This window comes from Palaemon carinicauda, chromosome 28 (genome assembly GCF_036898095.1).
Source record: "Palaemon carinicauda isolate YSFRI2023 chromosome 28, ASM3689809v2, whole genome shotgun sequence".
In the NCBI taxonomy this organism is placed as follows: Eukaryota; Metazoa; Arthropoda; class Malacostraca; order Decapoda; family Palaemonidae; genus Palaemon; species Palaemon carinicauda.
The window spans coordinates 22,299,165-22,325,004 of record NC_090752.1 but is presented as its reverse complement, the minus strand read 5'-3'; the positions used below and the strand labels follow the sequence as shown (position 1 = coordinate 22,325,004).

Sequence of the window (25,840 nt, the reverse complement as noted above, 5' to 3'; positions counted from 1 at the left end):
ATATGTAGCAATTCTTTTAAGTATTTTGGACGCCCAGTTTTGATAACTTGGTGGGTTATTGTACATATTCTAAATTCAATTCTCGCTTTAATCGGCAGCCAGTGTAAATTGATTAGTATAGGGGTGATCCTTTCTCTAGGTGGGACACCTTTTATCAGTCTTGCTCCTCTCTTATTATGTTTTGTAATTTATTAAGTTGCACTTTTGGTAAATTGTAGTAGATAGAGTTGCAGTAGTCAATCCTGGTAATAACACAGTTTATCACAAATTTCTTTACAGAATTCTCGTCCAGGTACTTTTTTTTATAAACGCAATATTTCTTAGATGGCAACCAGCAGTTTTTATTATATTATTTACTTGGGCATTTAGAGACAGGTTACAGTCAAGAAAAACACCTAGATCTCGAACTTTACTAGATATGGGCACCGAGTCATTAATTATGTTCATTTGAATATCACCTAAATTTCTCATGCTGTTTCTCTTGCCCAACACCATGAATTCAGTTTTGTTCTCATTTAATTTTAGTTGTTTAAATGTCATCCATTCTCTAACACCATCAAGGATTCGGTTTAGAGTTTCAGTAGTGTCACGTATATTATTTATGGAGAAGTAAAATTGTGCGTCATCTGCAAATAGTTTAAACTTCACGCCATGCCTTTGTAGCATTTTCGATAGACCAATAGTATAGATGCAGAATAAGATTTGCGTATGTAAACAGTACGAAGCCAATCAAAAACGAAGTTAGCCCATCAAGAGACTCGGAGGGTAATATTATAACAAATGATTTGGAAAAAGATGAACTGATGAATGCATATTTCACAACTGTATTCACTAGAGAAGAATCAATGACCCCCCTGAACCAGCTATCAATTATGAAGGGCCATAGCCATTAAATAGAATCACCTTTACAATGGATGATGTCCAAAAGAAAATAAAAGGACTCAGTAAGTCTAAGGCACCAGGTCCACATGATATTCATACAAGAGAGATTATAGAACTAGAAGAAGAGATAATCCACAGTTTTACAAAATGTTCTGAGGGTCAGCCAATGAGCGAAAGGCACCACAAGGATTGAAACTAGGCAATGTTCCTCCAATCTACAAGAAGGAACCAAAAGAAAATCCTGGCAACAACAGACCCGTGTGTCTAACTTTAGTGCCTTGCAAAAAATTTTCATCAATTATGGTAGATTCAATAGTAGAACATATAGAGAAAAACAATCTTCTGATGACAGCCAATATGGCTTTAGACAAAAGAGATCATGTGTGACAAATCTTTAGGAATTTTTCCACATATTTATAATTTATGACAAAAGCAGGGCAATAGACATCATATACCTAAACTTTCAAAAGGCTTTTCACAAAATTCCTCATTTAAAATTGATAGTCAAAATTAGAACGCTAGGCATCATTCACGAGCCAGCTGAATGGATCAAAGATTGGCTAACAAACAGAAAAGAGAGAGTTGTAATCAATGGAGAAGCTTCAGAGTGGGTAGCTGTTACAAGCGAAGTACCTCAAGGATCCACCCTTGTCCCATTGTTATTTCTGATCTACATTATGGACAGATTTAGGATTAAAAACTAGAATAGCCAAATTTGCCGATGATACTAAACTAGGCATAAATGCTGCGAATTCAGAAGACATAAAGCCTTAAGAGAGGATCTAATGAAGTTAAGAGAATGGTCCAGAAAATGGAAAATGCCTTCCAACAGTGGGAAATGTAAAGCCATGCACATAGTTTATAGTAACCCACAAATAGATTACTCAATGGTGGGTAATGAAATAGAAAGTGTGGACCAGGAAGAAGATCTCGAAATTATTATCAGCAAGAATTTAAAGTTCAACAAACAGAGCATGAAAGCTGAAAAGAAAGCACAAAAATTAATAGGTTATATATAGAAACAATTCAAATATAGAAACAAAGACACTGTACTCCAGCTGTACACATCACTAGTAAGATCCCATCTAGATTACAGAGTCCAATTCTGGGCTCCAAGTATTCAGAAGGATATAGATAGACTGGAAGCAGTACAAGCTAGGACCACCAAACTAATTCTAATACTAAAGCAATTCGGATATAAATGCAGGATGGAATGTTTGAACGTATTTGATCTACAAAGTCGACGACTATGGAGACAATTAATAGAGGCATTCAAAATTCTCAAAGGAATAACAAATGTAGATTACAACAATCTGTTCACGCTTAGCACAAATCAGTCCGAGGTAATGGATACAAACTGGAATTGAAAAGATACAGCACCACTCAATGTGGCAATTTCTTTACATATACAAAATAGGAAAGACTTGGAATAGACTTCCAACCGATGTAGTAAACCGTAACATGGTAAACGAGTTCACGAATAAGTTAGACAAGATCATAAGAACTCTCTAATTGCTTAAACTAAATCGCTACACCAAAGAGCAAATGAAGTCTCCGAAAATGGACTAAAAAGTCTTTGAGACATCCTAAATCCTTGTAACTCCTTGTAACACACACATAGCAAATACTTGGAATAGACTTCCAGCAGATGTAGTAAACAGAAATATGGTAAACACATTATAAAAATAGGTTAGACAAGATCATAAGAACTCTCCAAATGTTTAAATTAAATTGCTCTACCAAAGAGCAAATGGAGTCTCCGCGGATGGACTAAAAACTCTTTGAGACATCCAAAATCCTTGTAACTCCTTGTAACTCTCTCTCTCTCTCTCTCTCTCTCTCTCTCTCTCTCTCTCTCTCTCTCTCTCTCTCTCTCTCTCTCTCTCTCTCTCTCTCTAGGTATTTTGATTTTTTATTTGATGTTAAATCTTCATTTTTCTTTAGACGTTATAAGGAAATCTTTATATCATTACTCGATGTTTTGATTATGGGAACAGTAACTAATTTTACTGAGTAACGCATCAATTTGAAAATCACTTGATTTGCCACTTTCCTTCCGCCAGAAATATGATGCCATTAGATTTCTTTTCTTAAATTCACGGTAAGTGGTAGCCTACTATTCTTATAACAACTGACACAGACCACTGAATCACTTGATATCATTACTCAATATTTTGATGATCAGAACAAGATTACTTGGTAACACAACGAAAGGAAATAATTCGTTTTCCCAGCTCGTCTCCTGTTGGAAGTATGACATCGAAGGACAAGTGATGTGATCTCGACAAATAATGACTTGAAAAATATATTAAACCCATTTCTTTTTTCGTAGAAAAAATGAAAGAAAAAACTAATTTACCAAGCAAAAGTATTTCATTTTTCTAATGCATAAGATAATATATTATTTTTTAAGAAAATATTTCTCCTATCGGTGAACTTTCATTAAATAAATATTGATCTATTATCAGAAATGAAATAATTCTAGCCTAGAGTCAAAATTATGCTAAGTAGTACTCATAACAATCAAAACAGACCCTTGAAATACTTTTTTTTGGGCTCAAGCCATGTCGTCCTGATGGAAGGTTCCTTCAGTAGCTTCCTTTGGATATATATAACTAATAAATATTCCCAGAGAATTAAACTAAAGGTTTTCACAGAATTCTAACTTCTGGAGCGAGTATTCTAAGGGTTAACCTTATAGAATATCGTATATCAACAGGGGACACATGCATTAAGACGTCACATGGCCATCTGCACCCCACCTAGCGTTTACGCTTCGAGGGGAAGATGTGGCGAGTGAATGTGGGAGGTAACTGGGGTGCCGTTCCAAAGATACTCTCCCTTCGTCACTGTTACAATACTCGCAGCTGCGTGACGTCACGTCCGCCCTCACCATTCCTCTCTTAGTAGCCTTAATGACGATTGTTTTGTTCCCAGTTATCGCTTTATTTCGTGTGCATCCCTCAAGATGTCTCAGCCTTCTGCTTCGCCTTCTTCTGGAAAGGAGGAGTATGTGAAATGCGAAAGTCCCTTCTGCTCGATCCGCCGCCCGGACTTTTACGGATATGGTGCGTGTCGGACTCACGCCCCTTGTACAGCGAAGAAGGGCAATCTCAAATACTGGGGTCCAGTCTCCTGCGCAGTCTGCAAAGGCCTCCTCGATGAGGGATTTGACAAACCCCCATCCTTAGAAGCCAGGGACAATGCTCAAGAGAAACTGCGCAGGTGGGTGCACGGTTTCCAGAAAAACGCTGCCGGACTGTATCTCCCCAACGAGAAGATGAGGGCCATCTTGTTTCCGAAAGCGTCAGCAGACTCTGTGATCCCCCAGGATCAGATCCCACTAGTCCAAGTAACCGTTGATACGGACATCGAGACTACACTTAGCAAGTGTAGTCTAGACAAGGTGGAGAAGATGTCGGACGTGTCCGACGACACTGAGAGGACCCTCATGGGCGAGGATCCGGAGGATGAAGAGGATCAGGTGGAATACCCTGATTCAGAGGGCGAGGCCGCCCCTCCACCTCCGGCAGCTCCTGTAGTGACTGAGGAGCCAGTCCCCTCTACCTCCGCCGCACCCCAGCCCTTGCTGCCTGTCACCGAAGATGCCATCCGGGTATTGGTGGCCTTAATGGTCGAGAGGCTTAGTAAGCACTCCGCCCAGATCACAAGTCGTTTCTTAGAAATGAGGCAACCGAAGAAGATCTCGGTTAAGGATCTTCCTTCCTGCTCGGAGTCTAACCCTTGGAGATACGCCGAGCATATGCCAATCACAACTGGCAAGATATTTATAAACGACAAGCTTGGGTCTATCCTCCTGGAAGAAGTGGAATTCTTCCCAAACTTTGAGGCTTACCCGGACTGTTACGTCCGACTTAAGACCGAACCGGCCTCCAAGGAGGAGACTGAGCCTAAGGAAGTGATCGTGTTTGATCACTCAAAGGCCCAAGCTTTACTGGCAGACTGCCTGAAGAGCCGTGGCTTCACTAATTCCAAAATGCCGGCTCTAAGCAAGAAGCACCCGTCCTTTCTTGCTCCCTCTTCCGCATCCTTCCCCTTCGTGGAAAAAGCCTTCCATGCAGTCATGAAGGCGGTGGAAGAAGGAAAACCCTGTCCTACCCTGGAGGAGTTTAGGCCACTCTCCCTCGCCCTTCCCCCCGACGACAAGTTCTGGAAAGATATCCAGTACACCTTTACGGTTGGGAAGCTGGACTCTGACGTAGCCGGACGTCAGTTTAATGAGGACCTCCCAAAGTTGAACGACCACCTTCTCTGTCGGGAGCAAGAGACCAAGGAGAGATTGGCTGCCTCCCTGTCTCTCCAGATTCAGCTTGAGGTCATGGCAGGGGACGTTAGGGTCCCAGACTTCTATATGGTTCTGGCAAAAACCCACCTTGTGACTGTGATGAAGGACCTGTACAGCTTCATCAGGTCCCAAAGAACCTGCAGAGAGTTCGTGTTTGCCAACACGGCAGTGAAACACGAACCCCGGAAATTGATCTCCTCCAACATCTGGGGTAAACATCTCTTTCCCTCTGACTTGGTGAAAGAGATCGTCGACAAAGCCGCCTCCAAGAATAGGAACCTTCTTAACAAATGGGGCATGTCGAGAAAGAGGAAATCCTCCCAGGACGAAGGCCCTCAGCCTAAGAGGAAATCCCCCAAATCCTCAAAACCAAGACCCCAGCAGCACCAACAGAAACGCCAGTTTCCGGCTCCCGCTACTCCCCAAGTGGTCTCTCAACCGCAGCAGACCTTTCAGTTGGTCCCCCAACCTGTGGTGTCACAATCACCGGCCTTTACCCCTGCCTACGAGCGTCAGTCAACTACCTTTCATCCCAGAGGTAGAGGCTCAGGCAGAGACTCCTCGCACCGCCCCTCCAGGGGCAGAGGAGGTAGGGGAGCTAGCAGCCGAGGTGGCAAGTCCTCGGGAAACCAGAAGCAATGAAGTGCTTCCGGTGGGAGGAAGACTCCACCACTTTCAGGATCGCTAGACCTTCGATCCTTGGGCACACAGCATCATCAAGAAGGGACTGGGTTGGAGTTGGACGCAACCACTTCCAACCTTCCACCAATTCTTCCAGCTATCAACCCCCCTCTTGGAAGAATATGTCCTAGAACTCTTGAACAAGAAGGTGATCAAGAGGGTAAAGTCCACCAGGTTCCAAGGAAGACTGTTTTGTGTTCCCAAGAAGGACTCAGACAAACTCAGAGTCATTCTGGACTTGTCCCCCCTCAACAAGTTCATTGTGAACTGCAAATTCAAGATGCTGATTCTTCAACAAATCAGAGCCCTACTGCCTCGCAAGGCATACATGGTCTCAATAGACCTGGCGGATGCCTACTGGCACATCCCAATGAACCACCACGCTTCCTCCTACCTAGGATTCCGGCTCAATCGAAGAAACTACGCCTTCAGAGCCATGCCCTTCGGGCTCAACGTGGCTCCGAGAATCTTCACCAAGCTAGCAGACACGATCGTCCACCAGCTACGCCTTCAGGGCGTCCAAGTGATGGCCTACCTCGACGACTGGCTAGTCTGGTCGACTTCGCCAGAAAGGTGTTTGACAGCTTGCAGCAAAGAAACCAAATTCCTGGAACATCTGGGTTTCAAGATAAACACCAAGAAGTCTCGCCTCACTCCAGCTCAGAAGTTTCAATGGTTAGGAATCCATTGGGACCTTCATTCACACCGCCTTTCCATCCCATTAAAGAAAAGGAAACAAATAGCAGGGTCTGTCAGGAGACTTCTCAAATCCAAACGGATCTCAAGACGACAGCAAGAGCAAGTTCTCGGCTCACTACAGTTCGCCTCAGTGACAAACCCAGTGCTTCGCGCACAGCTAAAGGATGCACCAGGAGTCTGGAGACGAAACGCATCCGTCGCTTGAAGAGACCTCAAGAGACCCCTACCAAACAGGATTCGCTCCCTGCTCAGCCCATGGTCAGAAGCAAGGACCTTGAAAATATCCATCATTCTCCAACCTCCACCTCCGTCGCTCAACATTCACACGGACGCCTTCCTGGAGGGTTGGGGGGGCCACTCCCACCAGCGACAAGTTCAAGGAACATGGTCTCCCCTATTCAAGACATTTCACATCAACATCTTGGAGGCTATGGCGGTTCTTCTCACCCTGAAGAAATTATCCCCGCGTCCTTCGATACACATCCGTCTAACTCTGGACAGCTCGGTGGTAGTCAGATGTCTCAATCGTCAGGGCTCGAGATCGCCCCACCTAAATCAGGTGTTACTACCCATCTTCCGCCTAGCGGACAGGAAGAAGTGGCACCTATCTGCAGTTCACCTATCTGCAGTTCAGCCTTCTAGGCCCCTCCCTGTTGTACTGTATCGCGTAGGCCGGTTATGGCTAGATCGGAATGGTGAGGGCGGACGTGACGTCACGCAGCTGCGAGTATTGTAACAGTGACGAAGGGAGAGTATCTTTGGAACGGCACTCCAGTTACCTCCCACATTCACTCGCCACATCTTCCCCTCGAAGCGTAAACGCTAGGTGGGGTACAGATGGCCATGTGACGTGTTAATGCATGCGTCCCCTGTTGATATACGATATTCTATAAGGTTAAACCTAAGAATACTCGCTCCAGAAGTTAGAATTCTGTGAAAACCTTTAGTTTAATTCTCTGGGAACATTTAGTAGTTATATATATCCAAAGGAAGCTACTGAAGACACCTTCCATCAGGACGACATGGCCATCTCACCCAAAAATAGATTTTTCGCTTCGCTCAAAATCCGTTAGGCTATATCATTACTTGATATTTCGATAATGGAAATACTAATACTAAACATTAGCCTATTGCTAGGAAATCATTCTATTGCCCCCTCTCTTTCCGCAGGTAATATGATGTCACCAGAAATGTGATATGACCTCGACAGATATTCAAACTTTTCTTAACGTATTTTTTTTTTGCTGAAAATAGATACTATATATTATCAATAAAAGAAAATACTAACTTACCAAGATAAATCAGATCATTTTTATACAAGAAAATAGATTATTTCCAAGGAAATATTTGTCATGTTAGTTTACTAATCCTGACATACTTTACGTCAAAAAGTGGTCGTCAAGTCGAACAGTCAAAGGTCGCATAGCTTGTAAGTCAACGTCTACTTGTGTGTGTGTGTAAATAAGTAAAAAAAAAATACATATATGTTAATATACATATGTATACATATATACATATATATACATATATATACACACACACACATATATATATATATATATATATATATATATATATATATATATATATATGTGTGTATATATACAGTATATATATATATATATATATATATATGTATATATATATATATATATATATATATATATATATATATATATATATATATATATATATACATATATATATATATATATATATATATATATATATATATATATATAACAGATTTTGACATAGGAAAAATCTATCTTTGAGTGAGATAGCTATGTCATCCTGATGGAAGTTCATTATTGGCAGTTTCTACTTGGGATATTTCTGCGAGTGATACACCTGAGAAATTTACTTTAAAGGTATCAACGGAGTTTGACCTACAGAGCGAATATTTCGGGAGATATTGTGTATAAATCAGGGACGTGTTAATAACAAGCCATGGTTATCCTTCCCCAAATACAGTTAACCTTATTTTGAACGAAAGAACAGGGTAGGATCCGTGGGCAGGAGAGCCGTTACAACTTCCGATCTCAATGTGCTTCAACTAACACGCTTCCTAGTTTAACCATTCCAGGAGCAGCCATTGTATGAAGCGACGTCCCACACCTAGATATGGGAGAGGATGGAAAAATAACGGGTGGGCCATCAGGACGGCATAGCTATCTCACCCAAAAATAGAATTTTCTTATGTTAAAATACGTTTTTTGGGCTCGAGCAATGTCGTCCTGATGGAATAATACCAGAGAATTATCATTCTCAATTGTGGCCAGAAGAGTTTTAACCATGAAGTGTTTAATCTCTTCCAACTGACGTAGGTAATGTTTGAAAAACATTCTTGAAGATTTCCATCCTGTGCAAGCCTGTAAGCCTGGAAAGGACATAGATTGGAAAAAAATTTAAAGAAGAAACCACTTTTCTGGGGTCATGATACGCTGGAATACTTTCTGGGTCAGCCCTTCTGATGAAATAGTTGAGTCTGGACATTAGCTGTTTCAAAGAAAGATTAGATTCTGTCGACTCTCTTTTAATAATTTGACTGCCTTTAAAGGCCTGGCTTGGACAGGTAGGCTTTACGGCACTCCACAGAGCACAAAGAAGGGTCTTCCTGTAGTGGAACAACCTTCCAGGGCCCCCAGCATTTCTTAAGAAGTTCGTTTTTTGCCAAGAATGCAGGATCTGGATAAAGGTTTACCTTCCCCGAATCCAAGAATTCAACATGGCCATCATCCCTTGAAAGGGCCACAATCTCACTGACTCTAGCACCAGAAGCCATAGCAAGCAAAGAGATAGACTTTTGAGTAAAAATCCCTCAGAGAGGCAGAGGCGTTATCTATCAAAGAGGCAAAGTGCAGGACTTTATCCAGCAACCATGAAATAGCTTTGGGAGGAGCATTAGGTTTCAGTTTACCACAAGCCTTTCGATCCTTTTGAACAGGTCGCTATTGAGTTCGATATCAAAAGCATACGCGATCGGTCTAGTTAGTGCCGACTTACATAAGGCAATAGTTGTAGAGGCTAGACCTTGATCGTGTAGTGAAATAATAAAAGAAATACAGAAGTCCCAAGAAATAGGAGGGGGCTGATGACTTTTCATGAACGCAACCCATTTTTTCCAGGAAGACAAATATTGTCATTTTGTGGTGTTGGACTTGTACTCTTCTACGAAGTCAATTCTTTCCCTTGCAACTCCGAATTTTCTTTCATCCGCGAGGGCAAGAAAATCATTAGCTGAAGGGTTTTTGTTATCCAAGAGGAAGTGAAGACAGTTGTCTGTTGAACAACCTAGAACAGCACTGGAGAAGGTAGAGGGATCTGGAGGGGTTTGAGTACCAGAACAAGAGGATACCAATTGCTCTTGGGCCACTTGGGAGCCAACAGTGCTTCAGTTCCCCTGAAAGTCTGCAGTTTCTTCATTACTTTCAGTAGGAGGTTGAATGGAGGCAATAGGTAGATATGAGTCCAATGGTTCCAATCCAGAGACGTCGCATCCATTCCTGTCCCTTCAATATCTAAGTTTGGTGCTACTTACTGGGGAAGCTTCTTGTTGAAGTTCATCGGAAAGAGGTCGATTTGCAGTTCCAGGACTTGCTGTAGAAAGAAACAGAATGATTTTGCATCCAGAGACCATTCTGTCTCTTGAGGCTTGGATCTCGACAGGGCGTTTGCCGTCACATTACAAACCGCTTCGAGGTGAACTGCTGGGAGATGCCATTTCTTCCTTTTTGCTAAAGAGAGAATGGCTAGGATTACATGGTGGATTTGAGATGTGGAACCCTGTCTGTTGACACAGTGTACTAATGTGGTGTTGTCGATGACCAATTTGATGTATGATTTCGTCTTTGGGCATAGTCTCTTCAGTGTCAGATATACTGTCATAGCCTCCAGAACATTGATGTGAAATTTCTGAAATGTGATCGACTACTGACACTGCACTTTCTTGGAAGAGGAGTGCCCCCCTCCCACAACATTATTCTGAGGCATCCGTGTGAATAGTCATGAAAAGAGGAGAGTACTGTAGAGGGATGTGGCTCTATAGACATTTGGTGGTGGACCATAGCTTGAGCTGGCTTCCGCAGTAAGACCGTGGTTTTGTGGCGAAGAGCTCTACGAGTATTGGATGCCTTTCTTCTCCAGACTCTGTTGTCATCTTTGAGTCTTGCTTTCAGAATTAGATCTACCACTGCAACAAACTGTAACGACCCCAAGACCCTTTCTTGTTGCTGTCTGTGAGTACTTTTGAACGAAGTAGACACCCGATTGAATTTGCGATTTCCTTTCTCTTGCCTTGTGGTAGAGAGAGCGTGTGTGAATATAGATTCCAGTGAAGTCCTAGCCACTGGATTTTCCGAACTGGAGATAGCCTGGACTTCTCGAGGTTGATTTAGAAGCCCAGAGACTCTAGGAAGTTCACGACCTCTTAGACTGTTTGAAGACATTAAGACTTCGTTGTAGCCCAAACTAACCAGTCATCACCGGAAGGCCTCTGTTTCGAAGTTGTTGGACGATGGCCTCGATTAGTTTCATGAAAAACCTTGGAACTATACTGATCCAGAAGGGCATAGCTTTGAATACGTAGACCTTTCTTGCCAGTCTGCAACCAAGGGAGGGGAAGAAGCGCCGACCTATCGGAAGATGCCAATAGGTGTCTGTAAGATCTATGGAGACAGTGCAGGCCCCCTGGGGTAGTAGGGTCCGTATTTGCGAGATAGTCAGCATCTGGAACTTGTCATTCAGAATGAATTTGTTTAGTGGGGAGAAGTCCAGAATAGTTCGAAGAGTGTTCAAATCTTTTTTTGGGAACGCAGAATAGCCATACTTGAAAGTTCATGGATTTTGAGCAGCGGATGACTCCCTTCTGAAAAAGGTCCTGAACATAATCCTCCAAAAGAGGGGTTGTGGGTTGAAAGAACCTCTTGAACCAGGGTGGTTTCTGCCTCCCATTTGAAGCCTAGCCCTTATGAGACTATGCTGTGAGCCCAGGGATCGAACTCCCATTGATCCATAAGCAGGTGAAGTCGTCCACCTACCAAAAGCTCCTCATTGTTGCTGTGAAGCACCTGCAGCTTTGGTCTCACATCTACTTCCTCAGCCTCTAGTTTGACCGCCTCTTCCAGACCTCCCCCTGTTACCGGAGCCCTTCTTATGGGCTTTGGCAGGGTGGAACGTGGTGATAGCACTCTCGTACACAGGGTGGAGACTGTGAAACGTACTACTAGGGAACCGTGTACATAGTCTGAGGGACAGAAGCAACTGAGGCTGTCACGACAGGAAAGGATTTCCTTCCCTTGAAGTGACGTCTGGGCTTCTTACCCTTGGGTTGAGGTCTTTCATTGACAGTAAATTTTTGTTTGGTGGAAATACCCCACTCGTCGATAAGGCTCTTATTCTCCTGAGCTACTTTGTCCATGACTTCTTTAACCAATTTCTCAGGGAAAAGATCCTTCCCCTAAATATTGAAGTCGATCAGTTTTCTAGGTTCATGTTTGATTGTAGCCATTGCTAGGATGTGTTCTCTACAAGCCCCTCTGGCTAGGAAGAAAGCATGGAGATCCCTATGAAACATGATTAGGCGAGTCTTTGCCAAGATAGGAAAGAGATCTGATTTGGAATAGTTCCCAATAAGCATCTCCAGATAAAATTAAAAGGATAAAGAGGCAAAAAGTTTCTCTTTAGCTTCCAGTTCTCCCTTCAATAGGGATTTGGGAATCCTAGGTAGTTTCTCATTAAATTGTTTGCCTTCGATGTCTTTATCCAGTTTTCCAACAGTGAAGGTATGTTGGACGTTCTCCTAGATGTCCGAATCATAAGGAAGGGCTAGGAGACTAGCTTGGAACCCAATCCATTCCCAATATGAAGGAACTCTTCGGTTAAGGCCATATGCTCAGCATAGCCCTAAGGGTTCTTAACTGTGCATTTCGGTGGGCTCGAAGCTGGGGGAGCCTTAGAAACCGGTGCCTGTTGTAAAGATTCTATCCTCGCAGTTAGGTCTCCTTGAGAACGTTTATATTTGGCAGTTAGGTTTTCCATGAAAGCTTTTATAGACGCCATTATACTGGGAAGCAAAGGTTTGTCTAACATCGGAACTGGGGTGGAGGTGGAAGCTAGGCTTGGGTAGAAAATAAAGAGGCACTGGGAGCTGCACTCAACTTTTGTACATCCAATGACTCTTCTGAGGCTTCCATATTCAGCAGGATCCTCTCCCTATCTGACAACACAGAAGAAGTAGTAGCCATGTTGTCAGCGTCCAGGCTCATGACTTGCAGAGCGTCCCTGACTTCATAGTCCGCATGATCTGCTGGTACCGGCGGGAGTTGGACCATCGGTAACTGGAAACCAAACACAGAGGACACCTCAGCCTTGGGGAAGAGCAAGTCCTTCAGTTCCAGAGAAGGAAGATAAGGGGCACCTTGTTGAGAGCCATTCTGGAAGCCTCTAACACAGTGTCGGAGCGTCCTCCGACATCGATCTCGAACGTCCAAGGAGACGTCAGTAGTACTGGCAGTTAGCGTGTTTTTGGCAGGTCTTGTGGCCACAGGGTAACTTGACCCGCCTGGTACAGGTGACCATGGAACACTCCATGTCATCAGCGACCTGTAAAGATAAGACATTGTAATGAGTACAAAACCTTAAAGATCATATCTTCTTAAAATTAGTGAAAATTAATACATCCTAACCTAAATAAACCTACCACTAAAGAATGGCTAAATTTAAAATAAAATTAGAATACATGCCAAACTGCTCAGAAATCTATAGTGATTTATGAAGCAAAACATAATGACGGTGTGGTAGGAATATGGAGGAAAAGATCACATCAAAGAAATACCAGAACCTCCCGAGTGGTTCTTTTAGAACAGTCTAGGAATGTAAGTTCCCTCACCATACTGCCTAGATCAGCAACAGCTGGCCCCGATGCGGCAGCAACTGGGAGGCGGCAACTATTTCTAGTAGCAATAAAAAGCTAACCTGTCAATATCCCAAGCATGTCGACACAAGGCAGTTGGCGCATTGTAAGGTCAATAGAGGAAGAGTGAACAATCCCATAGGGAAGGATCCACACTCAGGGGAAGTACAGGAATGAAAGGCAGTTAATAAGTGAACCTGCCAAACCTGATCATTATCATAAACTTATGAAAAGGAGGGGTGCTGCCCCTCAGATAATAAGAGCCGTACAAAACAGCCAGGACACAAAGAATTATAAATTCAAAGGATGTCCTGACAACCAGGTAGGATCCAATCGACCAACTTTAGAGGACAATGTTTCCCAGATGTGGGATAGGAATGAGTAGATGACTAGTCTAAGGCTGCAGCTGAGGCGGTGAAGGGGGTGACCCATAGCCAACACACAGCCAGTGCTATAAGAATTCAAGCTGACATGACGGGAAGCAGAGACAGACTCCATAGCAAGAGGGATATAGCACAAGAAGAGAGGCTGCAGACTTAGAACAAGCACTGCCAATGCAGCAGAGGAGGACCTCAAGGAGTACCAAATTCATGCCTAGATAGGGTTAGGTCATAAGGAGAACTGTGTAAGGCAAGCCTAGCCTACCTAACAAGTGAGGGAAAGCTCAAAAGCTAGGGTGAGATGACTAGACAAGATGAACATAGTTCCAGTACAGTCAGGTTATGGCCTAACTAGGAAGGGGAAGGGGAAGGGGCAGAGAAACACCCAAGGGTGGTTTCTAAGGGGGCAGAGAGATTTTAACTAGGGGAGGAGAAAATCTCACCTACCTAGGCCAGGAAAGATAACCCACAAGTAGGCACACTAACAGGCACAAGGAAAGGGAAAGAAGGGGGTGGTGATGGAAGACTCAGGAAATGGTGAGGAGGTATGACAGGAAGGCCCAGCAGCAACATTAGAGCAACAATAGTGTTCCAAAGGGGCTGCTGTGATAGGTCACAGAGCACAACCGGGCATAGCCTACCAAAGAATAAGAGAGAAGCCTAATAAAGGTTAAGGCGACACAATTAGGTCTACTAGTCAGCATCAGGTGTTCTAATGGGTAAACATAAGTGGACACAGGGAACAGGATCCCAAGACCTATGCCGCCTCGCCACACATATAGGCTAAGTGGAAAGTGAAAACAGTCACCCTAGAGCAACTGAGAACACTATCCAATTCGCAGAAGGACCTTCAAAACCGCAGCTCCCTGCCGAGACGAATCGACAGCATGGGAGGGTAGACAGCCTCACCCAACCGGTAAGGTTTAGTGAAAGAAGGGTAAGGTGCATAGTGAACATTTACCAGGCATGGCTGCTGGCTAGGGTAGGCTAGCCTAAGATAATGTTGATAAAAAACACACAAGTACACAAAGGAAGGATGGGGAGATACCAAAAACACACCACACATTATACCACACTTTACAATAATAAAAAACAACATATTCCTAAAGTGAAATGACTAAATAACTAACCGTTCCTGAGCGATGAGACATGATGTAATTGTGCCAAAAGCGTGCCGGCCTCGGAACTATAAAAACATGCAATACGATAAAAATATAGGGTGGAGACACGAAATTCTCCAACACACAAAAATGGGGATACTCAACCTAGTCAATGAGGAAGAAGCCGAAGCATCCATGATCGAAAATCACTCAAAAAAATCAGAAAACTAGCAGAAACTCTCCAAGCGAAACGATAAAAATGGCGCTGCGAAGGGGAATGCTTCAACAGGAAGCGTGTTAGTTGTAACACATTGAGATTGGGAGCTGTAACAGCTCTCCTGCCCACAGATCCTACCCTCTCCTTTCCTTCAAAACAAGGTTAACTCTATTCGGGGAAGGATAACCATGGCTTGCTATTAACACGTCCCTGATTTATACACGATATCTCTCAGGATATTCACTCTGGAGGTCAGAACTCTGTTGATACTTCTAACATGAATTTCTCTGGTATATCATTCACAAAAATATCTAAAGTAGAGGCTGCCAATAAGGAACTTCCATACGGATAACATGGCTCGAGCCCAAAAATACACACACACACACACACACACACATATATATATATATATATATATATATATATATATAAATCAGTTTGATGAATCTTATTTTATAATATAGGTGAAGTTTGTATATTATACAGAATAGAATATACTTACTACAGGCAATTGGTCTTGAGACAATTTGTAGTGTTTCTTGGCTACCATTAGGCAAAGTAACAAAAGTTCGGAAGACCAAACGACACTTGGTACTTTTCTTTCTGCCTCTTGCAACAAGAGCTTTGAATCTGTGCTCCACATCTACATTTCTTTCCTTTAAAATTCCAACACAATCACAACTGTAAATAAAAAATAAACTCAAATTAGAAATAAAATATGAATCTTCAATATCAATAGTAATTGTGAATGGAGCCAGAAATAAAATAATTCTATTGCACGGAATAAACCAATGGCAATTAAGGTAATGATGTCAGTTGAAATAACAGCAATGTGTTTAAGTATAGACAAAATGAGAGTGTAAAGACAGAAAAGTCATAATCAACACCAGCCAGAGTTGCTCTCTATTGTAGATTTATGATCAGTTTATATAAATTCATACTGTTTTATGTATTACACCTAAACATCATCATAATTTTTACTTGAATGTGACAAAATTGCATAACTAAAATTCATATGAATTATCAATATGCATTTAATTGTCATTAACTTGATAACTCATAAAAAGTTTGTCTTTATCAAATTCCTAAAGCCTGGGTACGCAGAACATTAAAAGCTGTATGAACTCAGAGGTTTGCATATTCATATAAAGCTAACTGGTATGTCAGCCAAGAATGAACCATAGAAAAATTACAGTAGGTCCCAGGATCTAGCTTTCTTCACTTAACTAACTGGTATGAGGATTGGAGACTAAATATTATCATTTCAATGTTCAATGAGCTGTGAATTTTGTAAACTTAAGGATTAGGAGTGCATTTGTATGACTAGCCCTCCCATAGAGTAACAGCTACTACTACTACTGCACGTTTATTATTTGGTAACTACAGGATGATCAACGCCACTGACCCCATACCCGTGATTCCACACCTGAAGAGGAATCATAGCAACCAAAAACCGTGCAGTTAAGGTTAGTTCAGAGACAGAAGTTCCTTTAAAGCTGACTGTATTAGCCTACGACAGTGTACCTAGTGTGAGTAATTCAACATGAACAATATGGTTGCTAACAATAATCATGTGAGCACTAGGGGTGAAAACATAAGAGCTAGTGAATGAGCAAAGCTAGGCAAAGGCATCATTAAAGAAATCACAGGGATGGTGTACAATGAAGGAAAACAAGCAGAAACATATTTAGGATTAACTAAGAATAATGACTTGGATGTATCGTTGCTAAATATAGGGTACAATAGTCAAGAGTTGAACAAAGCAGCAAGATGATAGAAGTAAGATAGAAGAAACCGAGTTATCACTTCAACTCATGTAAGAGAAAATTAAAAGACAGGTAGCAAAAGCGTTGAGGAAGGTGCAGCAGGAGAGTCAAATCTGCGTGTTGATGAAATTTGTGGATACTGTATGAAAAGGTTGGGGGAGGGGATTTTGCATCATGTGACAAATGCGAATTGTGGACCTGCTTAGCTTGTCACGGTCAGTCAAAAAAGGAATTGGCAACAATACAATTGACCGATAAGATAACAGGCTTATTTTGGTTTTGTAAAAATTCCTACAAACAAGTGGATGACTATGGTAAAGGAAAAAAAACTAGAAATTAATCAGAGTAAAGAACCTAATTATAAAGGAAAATACTCCCAGATGGATTTAGTTGCAGATAGGTTAGAGGAAGAAAGGAAAAAACTGTAAAGTTCTCATCAAGGAAAAAGAGAATTATATAAACTTGCTGAAGACAACTAATAGAGACAAGTCTAGGACAATAACAATGTTGCAAGAGGAGTGCAGAAATTATGGGACGACATGAAACCTTGATTGAGGAGATTACGGAGAACTCACACATGATATAAAATCTAAACTCATTGATCAGAGATTTAACTGGCTTAAATGAAAGAATGGTCGATGAAAACAGGAAAGTTGAAACTAGGGACTCGGACAATGATAACAGTGAAGAATCTTCAGGAAATTCAAGTGAAGAGAATAAGCAGGAACAGGAGATAAGAAAATAACAGAATGAAAGAAATTTTCAGGGTGAATACACCCAGAATGAGGAAGGAAAGGATAATAAGTAATGAACAAAGCAAAAGATATGGTAAAAAATATGAGAATAGGACATTTAGAAATAATAGGATATATAAAGAATGCAACTACTTTTCTGCAGGGAATTGCTACCGAGGCACTGAGTGCAGATTTTACCATAGAAAACAATATACAAGCAGCAATGGTGAAAGAATAATATGCAGGCAGAATGAGCCAGGGAGATGTCAGTGGGGAGAAACTTGTAAATTTTGGCATAAGCCACAAACTATGCAAAGAAAAATTGGGTTAGAACAAATAAAAGGGCCAATGAAATATCAGCAAGGAAGACAGGAAGCAGCAATATGTAAATTTTACCTTGGAAAAAAAATATTGCCCTTACAATAAGAGAGGCTGGGAATAATCTAGGAAACAAAGGCAGCAGATTCACAAACTATGTAAACAATGCTGAAAACTTAGAGGGCAACCAATGAGTAGCAAAAAAGGTAGATTTTTTAGAACAAAGAGTCGGGAGTTGCTGAACAAAATAGTCTCGAGAATCGACTAACATGGGCACAAAGATGTCAAATGGAAGAAATGGTAAACACAGAGACAGGCACGACACAGAGGACATTACTGGGCCACGTAACGCAGGGGAATCAGGGAGTAAATTTGATGCCATACATTGTAACAACAGCTCCAAGGGGATTTAAAAAAAAGAAATAAGAAACAAAGTAAGACGTAGCATTAAAAACAGAAAGAATTGCAAAGAGTGCAAAATATATTATGTAAACGTAAGGGAGTTTAAATAAAAAATAAAATCAATAGAAGAAATAATGAAAACTAAGCCCACAGTTATATGTCTAACTGAAACCCATTTAGGAAAAGAAAAAAAATAGAAACTGAACGATATAAAACTTATGAAAATAACAGAAATACAGAAGGAGGAGAGGTAATGATAGGGATTAAAGAAGAACTGGGAAATGTAACGGTTGAAGTGAACAAAGATAATAAGACACATGAAGTACTCTGGATAAAAATTGACAATGGTCGTACCAAGATTAGGTTGGGAGTAGTGCATGCTCCAGAAGAAGGCAAGAGTACAAAGAAAGAAAAAGAAGAAATGTATAAAGCAATAATAGAACAAGTCAAGATAGCAGATATGAACGAAAAAAAAAAATATTAATAGTAGGAGACTTTAATTGTAAAGTAGAAGAGAAAGTAATTGGAAATAGATCTGAATTAACAGGAAGTGGCAGGATGCCAGCACAGCTAGTAGATAATATGAATTTAAGTATAATCAATACACATGAAAAATACAGTGGAAAATGGACTAGAAGTGAAAATTGAAAAAGTATGATTATAGACTATGGAACAAACAGCAAAGACGATGAGGAAAGGGTCAAAAGGATCCACATAGACGAAGAAAAAGTAGTAACACCCTACAGAATAGCAGATAGGATTACTTACATGGATCACTATGCCATGATAACTGAAATGAACTGGCAAACTGGTACTAACCTGGATAATCACCAAAAAAGAATCCCGGACTTAAAAAGATTTAAAGAAGTCTAAAGCTGCAGGACTATTGAAAATCATCAAAGAGAGGGGGACGATAAAAGAAAACTATAAAATATGGCAAGAAAAGGTTAATAGGATAAAGGAGAAATGTAGTAGGAGATTCAATAGAAAGTTCAACATAAAATCAGAAGAATAAGAGGTTTAATGACGATGAAAAGGAAAATAAAGAGCATCAGATTGAAGGAAAAGAATATAGAAAACAGACGACTCCGTGATGTTCAAGAAAAACTGATAGACAAGTTCATAATAAAAGAAAATGCCAGAGAAAATGCAAAGAAGCTAATGCAAACAGCAGATGAAGTTAAAAAAAAAAGGTGGGGTCAATGGAGCAGCTTTCTGGGATTTCAAAAAAATTATAGATGGACATAAGACAAGTTCTATGACTGCCATCAGAAACAAAGATGGAGTAACAATAGAAAATGTTGATGATATCAAAAGAGAATTTGAATTTTATTATAATGAACTATTTAAGTGGCAAAAGAGCAATACAGAAATTGACAAACAAGCCGACAAAGTAAATTAATTGGCTTTCAAGTGAGTAATGAGAAAAAGTAAAAGTGAAAAAGGTACAGTAATAAAGACAACCCAGCAAGAGGTAGACTCTGTAATATTATCCATGAAAAATAAGAATACAAGAGACAGACAGGAAATGAGCAATAAAATGTTGAAAAACATGGGCCAACACATGAAGAATAGCTTGAGAGAAATTATAAATGAAATTGAAGAGAGAATAGAAATACCTGATGAATGGGATGAACTAGAAATATTATTTGTGAGTAAGTCTAAAGGCAGCAGATTAGATATAGACAATAGAAGAGGACTATTTATTACGAATACAATGAGTAAAATATTTAAAAAATTAAGGCTAATGAAAATTAAGGATAAAATTAATGACAAAATTAGCAGATTCCAGTGTGGTGGGATAGAGGGTTGATCTACAGCGGATCACTTTATCACACTGAATGCTATAATGGACTATAATTATTACTTGGGAACCTCAACATATAAGCTACATAGTTTGGGGATGCCGTAAAGTCTTTTGATAAACTGTGTCTGAAAGATTGTATCAAAGAACTAGGTATGATGGTAGGGAAAGATAATGAGAAGATGATATATAAATTAAATGAGAAAGCTAATGCAATTATTAAGAGCCCGGTTGGATATACAGAGGAAATTAGGAAACGTAAAACAGGGAACAGTATTTGGACCAAAGTTATGTTCAATAGTCATGGACAAAGTTAATTCAATAAGTGGGAAGACGAAAACCCTGATTAGAAACATTAGAATAGAACCCTTCATTTATGTGGATGATAAATGCTCCCTAGCAACAACTGATACAAAGTAGAAAAAGCCATTAGCAACTGCCTCAGTTTGAAAGAACTTAAGAAATTTACGTGTAACACAAATCCACAGAAGTCTGCGGTGTTAGCAATTAGACGCAAAAAAGAAGAGGTTAAAAAGGTGAATGGAGTGGTTAGAAATGGAAGAATAGAAACAGTTAAGGAATATAAATACTTAGGAGAATGGTACTTAGATAAAGTAAACCATAGTCTCAGCATACCCAGAAGTGAAGCAAAAATGCAAAAATAGAGTACATGGTAGGCCTACAGGTAGTTAGCATGGAGACAGTAACAGAGTAGGAGATTTGGCATTGCTAGTGAGAATAAGATCTATGAGACAGTAGTAGTACCTTCAATGTTTGCATATATTGAGACATGGGGTGTAATAAAAGAAAAAGAAATGAAAGAACTAGCCTGTATACAGTACAAAATTATGAAAGGAATGTTTGAACCGGTTGCTACCACACCATACTGGGGGCTAATAGCTGAAACAGGAATATGGCCAGCTGAAAATAGAATAGAGTATGAAAAGGTGATGCTATATCATAATATCATAACATCAGATGACAAACGGCTAGTTAAGAAGGTAGTGGAAGATCAAATAAGAGAATCATATGGGGAATGTTGGGAAAAAAACATCATAGAAATATGCAATTAATATGATATTAAAATAGAAGAAGTAAGAAAGTATTTAAAGCAAGAACTCAAAAAAGAAATAAAAAGTTAAGTGGCAATTGAAATTAAAAGAAAATGATAGGCTTTGTGTGTTGTTGTGTAGGGAGGCAGAAGATACTACTGAGCATATTTTTAACTGTAATGAGTTGAGGAAATTTAGAAATAATAACATAGAAATACGGAATTTAGAAACCCCTCCTAAAGAGGTTCCCCGGTATATTGGAAAGGTCCTAGAAGTAAGAAGTAAAAGTATGCAAGCTGTGCTGTCTGTGCAAGAGGTAACTAATGATAATGAATTTTCTGCAGAATGCAGCGCTTTGCATCTACTACACTTCTTCTAGTAGTGTGCCCACAATCCCAGTGTTGAGGAGAGAGCAACAAGGAACCTGGAACCTGAAACATCCTCCCAATGATAGTGTGATGAAGCTGCTCAGCCTCAGCATTGAAAAAAATATCTTTATTGGGGCCTTGTGATGGCCAAGACACCTTTCAAACTGGGGAATGTTTTTCCCTAGTGACTCAATATAAATTTCAATATATTTTACTTTTCCAATTATCAATTCCATTTCCTCCTGGAATTCTATCCTATTTTCCCACCAGCCCAATAAGAGGGGGATGATTGTATTTATGAGTAATCTCAATTTCCAACAAGCAGCTTAAGATTACATATGTACTGCTCGAACTGCGGTGTTGCGATCCCTTTGGGGTAGGTTAACTTGTGTACATTTGGGAATCAGTTACTACTGGTGTCAATGGGGGTAAATGGAACCTTGTAGAAGTCTGATGTTACCTTTAATTATTTTTTAGCCATTTTTTTTTCTCCCAAAACCTATCCAGAATTCATAGATAGGCCATATGAGTAAAACACTACCAACATGACTTGACAGTTGACAAATTCTAGCTGTGATATGGATGTGGAAATGATGGGTAAAAATCCTGATTCAACAAAGAATTTTTATCATGTAAATTCTGTGGAGAAAATCAAAATAATGACAGTTCTATTCAGAGGTTTGGAAATAATAGGTTTTTATTTAAAACAAATTTTTTCCATGAATCTTATCTCTGAATAGAACAGGCTTAATAGCACACTTCCTAAGTAAAGGGTAAAGCAATACTGTAACTGAAACAGATCCAAAAACATACATATCTTACAAAGCAAGCTAATATCTATTTTTAAGATATGGCGATTGGAAATACGAACCTTACAATAAATTCAAATTCGTGTTGACTGTTTGCCATGGCATTCCTTTTACAAGGCCTTTCTTTTTCCATTTTATTTCAAAATCGTTCGTAAAATGCAAGTCAAGTTAGCACTTTACATCTTCTCTTCTCTCTCTCATTTAAAAAAATTAACATAGAACCATTGACCAATTGATTTTATACTGAATAAAATAAAGTTATGGATATCAACAAGATGTTAACAAAATTAAAAACCGTGGCTGCCACGGATATGACAAATTTAGAAATAATTTGCACTTTTCCTAGCAATACAAACCGGGAGCTCTTTACTGTGGAGCAGTGGCTTACTAAATGGGCTATGACCGTATGAATGGGAGGGGCGGTCTGCCCCGCGTGATAGCTAGATGGGGGGGAGGGGGTGTCATAAAGGCTCATAGATTATATTAAAGTCCTCCATTTAATGTTTCCATTATTATTATTATTATTATTATTATTATTATTCAGTTATTTTCTGAGGCAGAAATTGCCTGTTTTCTTTATACCTACGCCTATTGTAAACAAGCATGTCACGTTTATTGCTAAGGTATGCTGGGTTTATTTTTTTTTTTTTGCTTATATATTCATATTTGAATGCTGTGATTATGCTGAAATGTGCATAGAGTGTTAGAGATGATGACTATATAGTTATTTTCTGAGGCAGAAATGGCTTGTTTTCTTTATACCTACGACTATTGTAAACAAAGAAGTGTCACGTTTATCGTTAAGGTATGCTGTGTTTATTTCTTCTTTTTTTTCTGCTTATATATTCAACTTTGAATGTTGTGATTTAGCTGAACTCTGCATAAAGTGCTAGAGATGAAGACTATTTGGGTCAAAAGCATAAAAATTTGCCCCAAAAATCATGCTAAGTATTATTCAATATAAGTACAGTATGTGCATCTGGCTTGCGAATGTCATATGCCTAGTCGAAATCTTCCGTTTTCTTTATCGTCAATATATCACGACTTAATGATTTATTCATAATTTAATGTTATCTCAATGTTCCAAAATGCTGCGATTGAAATACACTTCTGGTAATGATTATTATTATTATTATTATTATTATTATTATTATTATTATTTGTGTGTGTATTTGTGTTCAAGATGAAATTTATATATAGCGAATGAATGTTTTGATGTATTGTTTGGATATCTTGCGAGTTCATAGTATTGTATAAGCTAATTTTTATTTGGTATTACATAAAATCCAGCACACACACACGCACACACACACACATATCTCACTCACACACATACACACACAGCTCTAAGTTGTGGCAAGGTGTTGGCCAAGCCGGTACAGTTAAGAGACTCAATGTTGCCAAGCAAGCATACAAACACCAGCGCTCACAGTTACCAATTCACACACACTATATATATATATATATATATACATACATATATATATATATATATATATACATATATATATATATATATATATATATATATATATATATATATATATATATATACAGTGGTTCCTCTACATACGAATTTAATCCGTTAGACAACCGACTTCAGATGTAGAAAATGTTCGGATGTAGAAACGAATTTTCTTATAAGAATACATTGAAATAGGATTAATCCGTGGTTGAGCCCAAAAACCTATGATAACTCCTTAATAAATTACTACATATAATTACACATGACAATATGCACTCTAAATTAGATAATAGACATGTAAAAAAGAATAATTATCAAGAAACAATAAATAAGAAACGGTTTTTAGTGTCACTTTACCTTAGAAAGTCCAGCGCAGGTGTTGGTCTTGCTACGCAGAGAGGAGACGGACGGGTGGCGAGGAGGTAGAGAAGTTGACTACGATAAACGTACACTACCGTAACTTATTCTAACTTACACTAAGTGAACTTAACCTAACTTAGCTTATTTATTTTTTTTATTTTTATATTTTATATTTTTTTTACATTTTCTTTTTTTCTTTTTGATGATTAATTTGAATCACTTTCACTCTACACTTAAAATTGATTGAATTTTTTTCTCTTCAATCTTTGCCGTTTTTTTGTTTCACTTTCTTTCGCTTCACTCTTTGCCGTTTTCTTTGAACCACTTCCTTCCTCTTCATCACGAGTTCGCTTCGTAGTTTTTTTTAAAGAAGCTATCGATAAAAAGTGGCTTGGTACAGCTTTTCAGAATGTTTCGAAAATAAGTTAGGGAACCATCATCAAAGTGCGCAACTACATGACAAACCTGTAATTTCTTTGGATGGTATTTGTCGATGAAGTCGACCACGTCTTGATATTTTCCTAACACCTCTTTTATTTGCGCCGAACCTAACACATGTTCTACCTCCTCAATCCCTTCCTTGTCATCACTCATGTGCTCAGACATAGCATGGAGTTCCTTGAGCTCCTCTGTAGTAAGTTCGTCGTGATGTTCTTTTGCAAGTTCAATAATTCCTTGCTTTACTTCTAAAGAAAGCATTTATTTATTCCTTTTCTTACCACTACCACTACCACTTACGAAACTAAGCCTTTTAGGACCCATGATTTACGTAAGATACCGTAAAAGGATGAACGTAAAAAATCACGATTAAAACACAGTTAATAGCAGAACGCACAGGGCACAACCACACGAAGCCGACGAGAACAGACGAATGTCCCAACCCATGCTAATTGAGGGTCCCTCCGAGGTAGAAATGCTGCCTTCTATCGGTGGAAATAAAAAATACATCCGGCGCTATGAGTACCATCTACGTGCACGGGTATTGTTTACTTCGGGTATCGAAAAAAAATTCGGGTGTAGAGTAGGAACGTGTTCGAATTGTACTTCGCGTGTCGAAAAATTGCTTACTTCGTGTGTCGAAATAAGATTCGGGTGTCGAGTCGAAAAATTGCTCGAATTTTACTTCGGATGTTGGAAAATTCGGAGGTAGATACGTTCGTGTGTAGAGGTTCCACTGTATATATATATATATATATATATATATATATATATATATATATATATATATATATATATATATATATATATATATATATATATATAATGTGTGTGCGTGTGTGCATGTGTGTGTGTTTGTGTGTGTATTCGTGTGTGTGTACCACATAATCTTGGGGCATAATCGTTCTCTTAAGACATTTTTAATTAAATGCTAATGCACTTGTCTCCAATGATTTCAAGAAACTTTTCTAGTTTTCTTTATCTTGTTTTCAGAGCTAAATCATTGAAGAAAAACATGGTTTTCCACTATGCTTCTGAATCTCCATTTAATAAATCTTTTCTTAAAAGCGGTTTTAACCAAGATCTAGTGACTCTGTCAAAGCATCACCACGAAGAAATCCTTTCCTTTATATAATGGCAGTGAAT

General features: G+C 39.5%; 1 protein-coding gene across 4 annotated transcripts in view; it reads right to left on the bottom strand.

Moving 5' to 3' along the window:
- LOC137621476 (nuclear factor of activated T-cells 5-like) overlaps window positions 1–25,840 on the bottom strand; it is a 426,226-nt gene that overhangs the window by 94,761 nt on the left and 305,625 nt on the right. For all 4 annotated transcript variants that reach the window (XM_068351807.1, XM_068351808.1, XM_068351806.1 and 1 more), the window contains one exon: window positions 15,681–15,859. In XM_068351807.1, coding sequence (XP_068207908.1) covers window positions 15,681–15,859 — 179 coding nt within the window. The remainder of the gene's footprint in view (window positions 1–15,680; window positions 15,860–25,840) is intronic.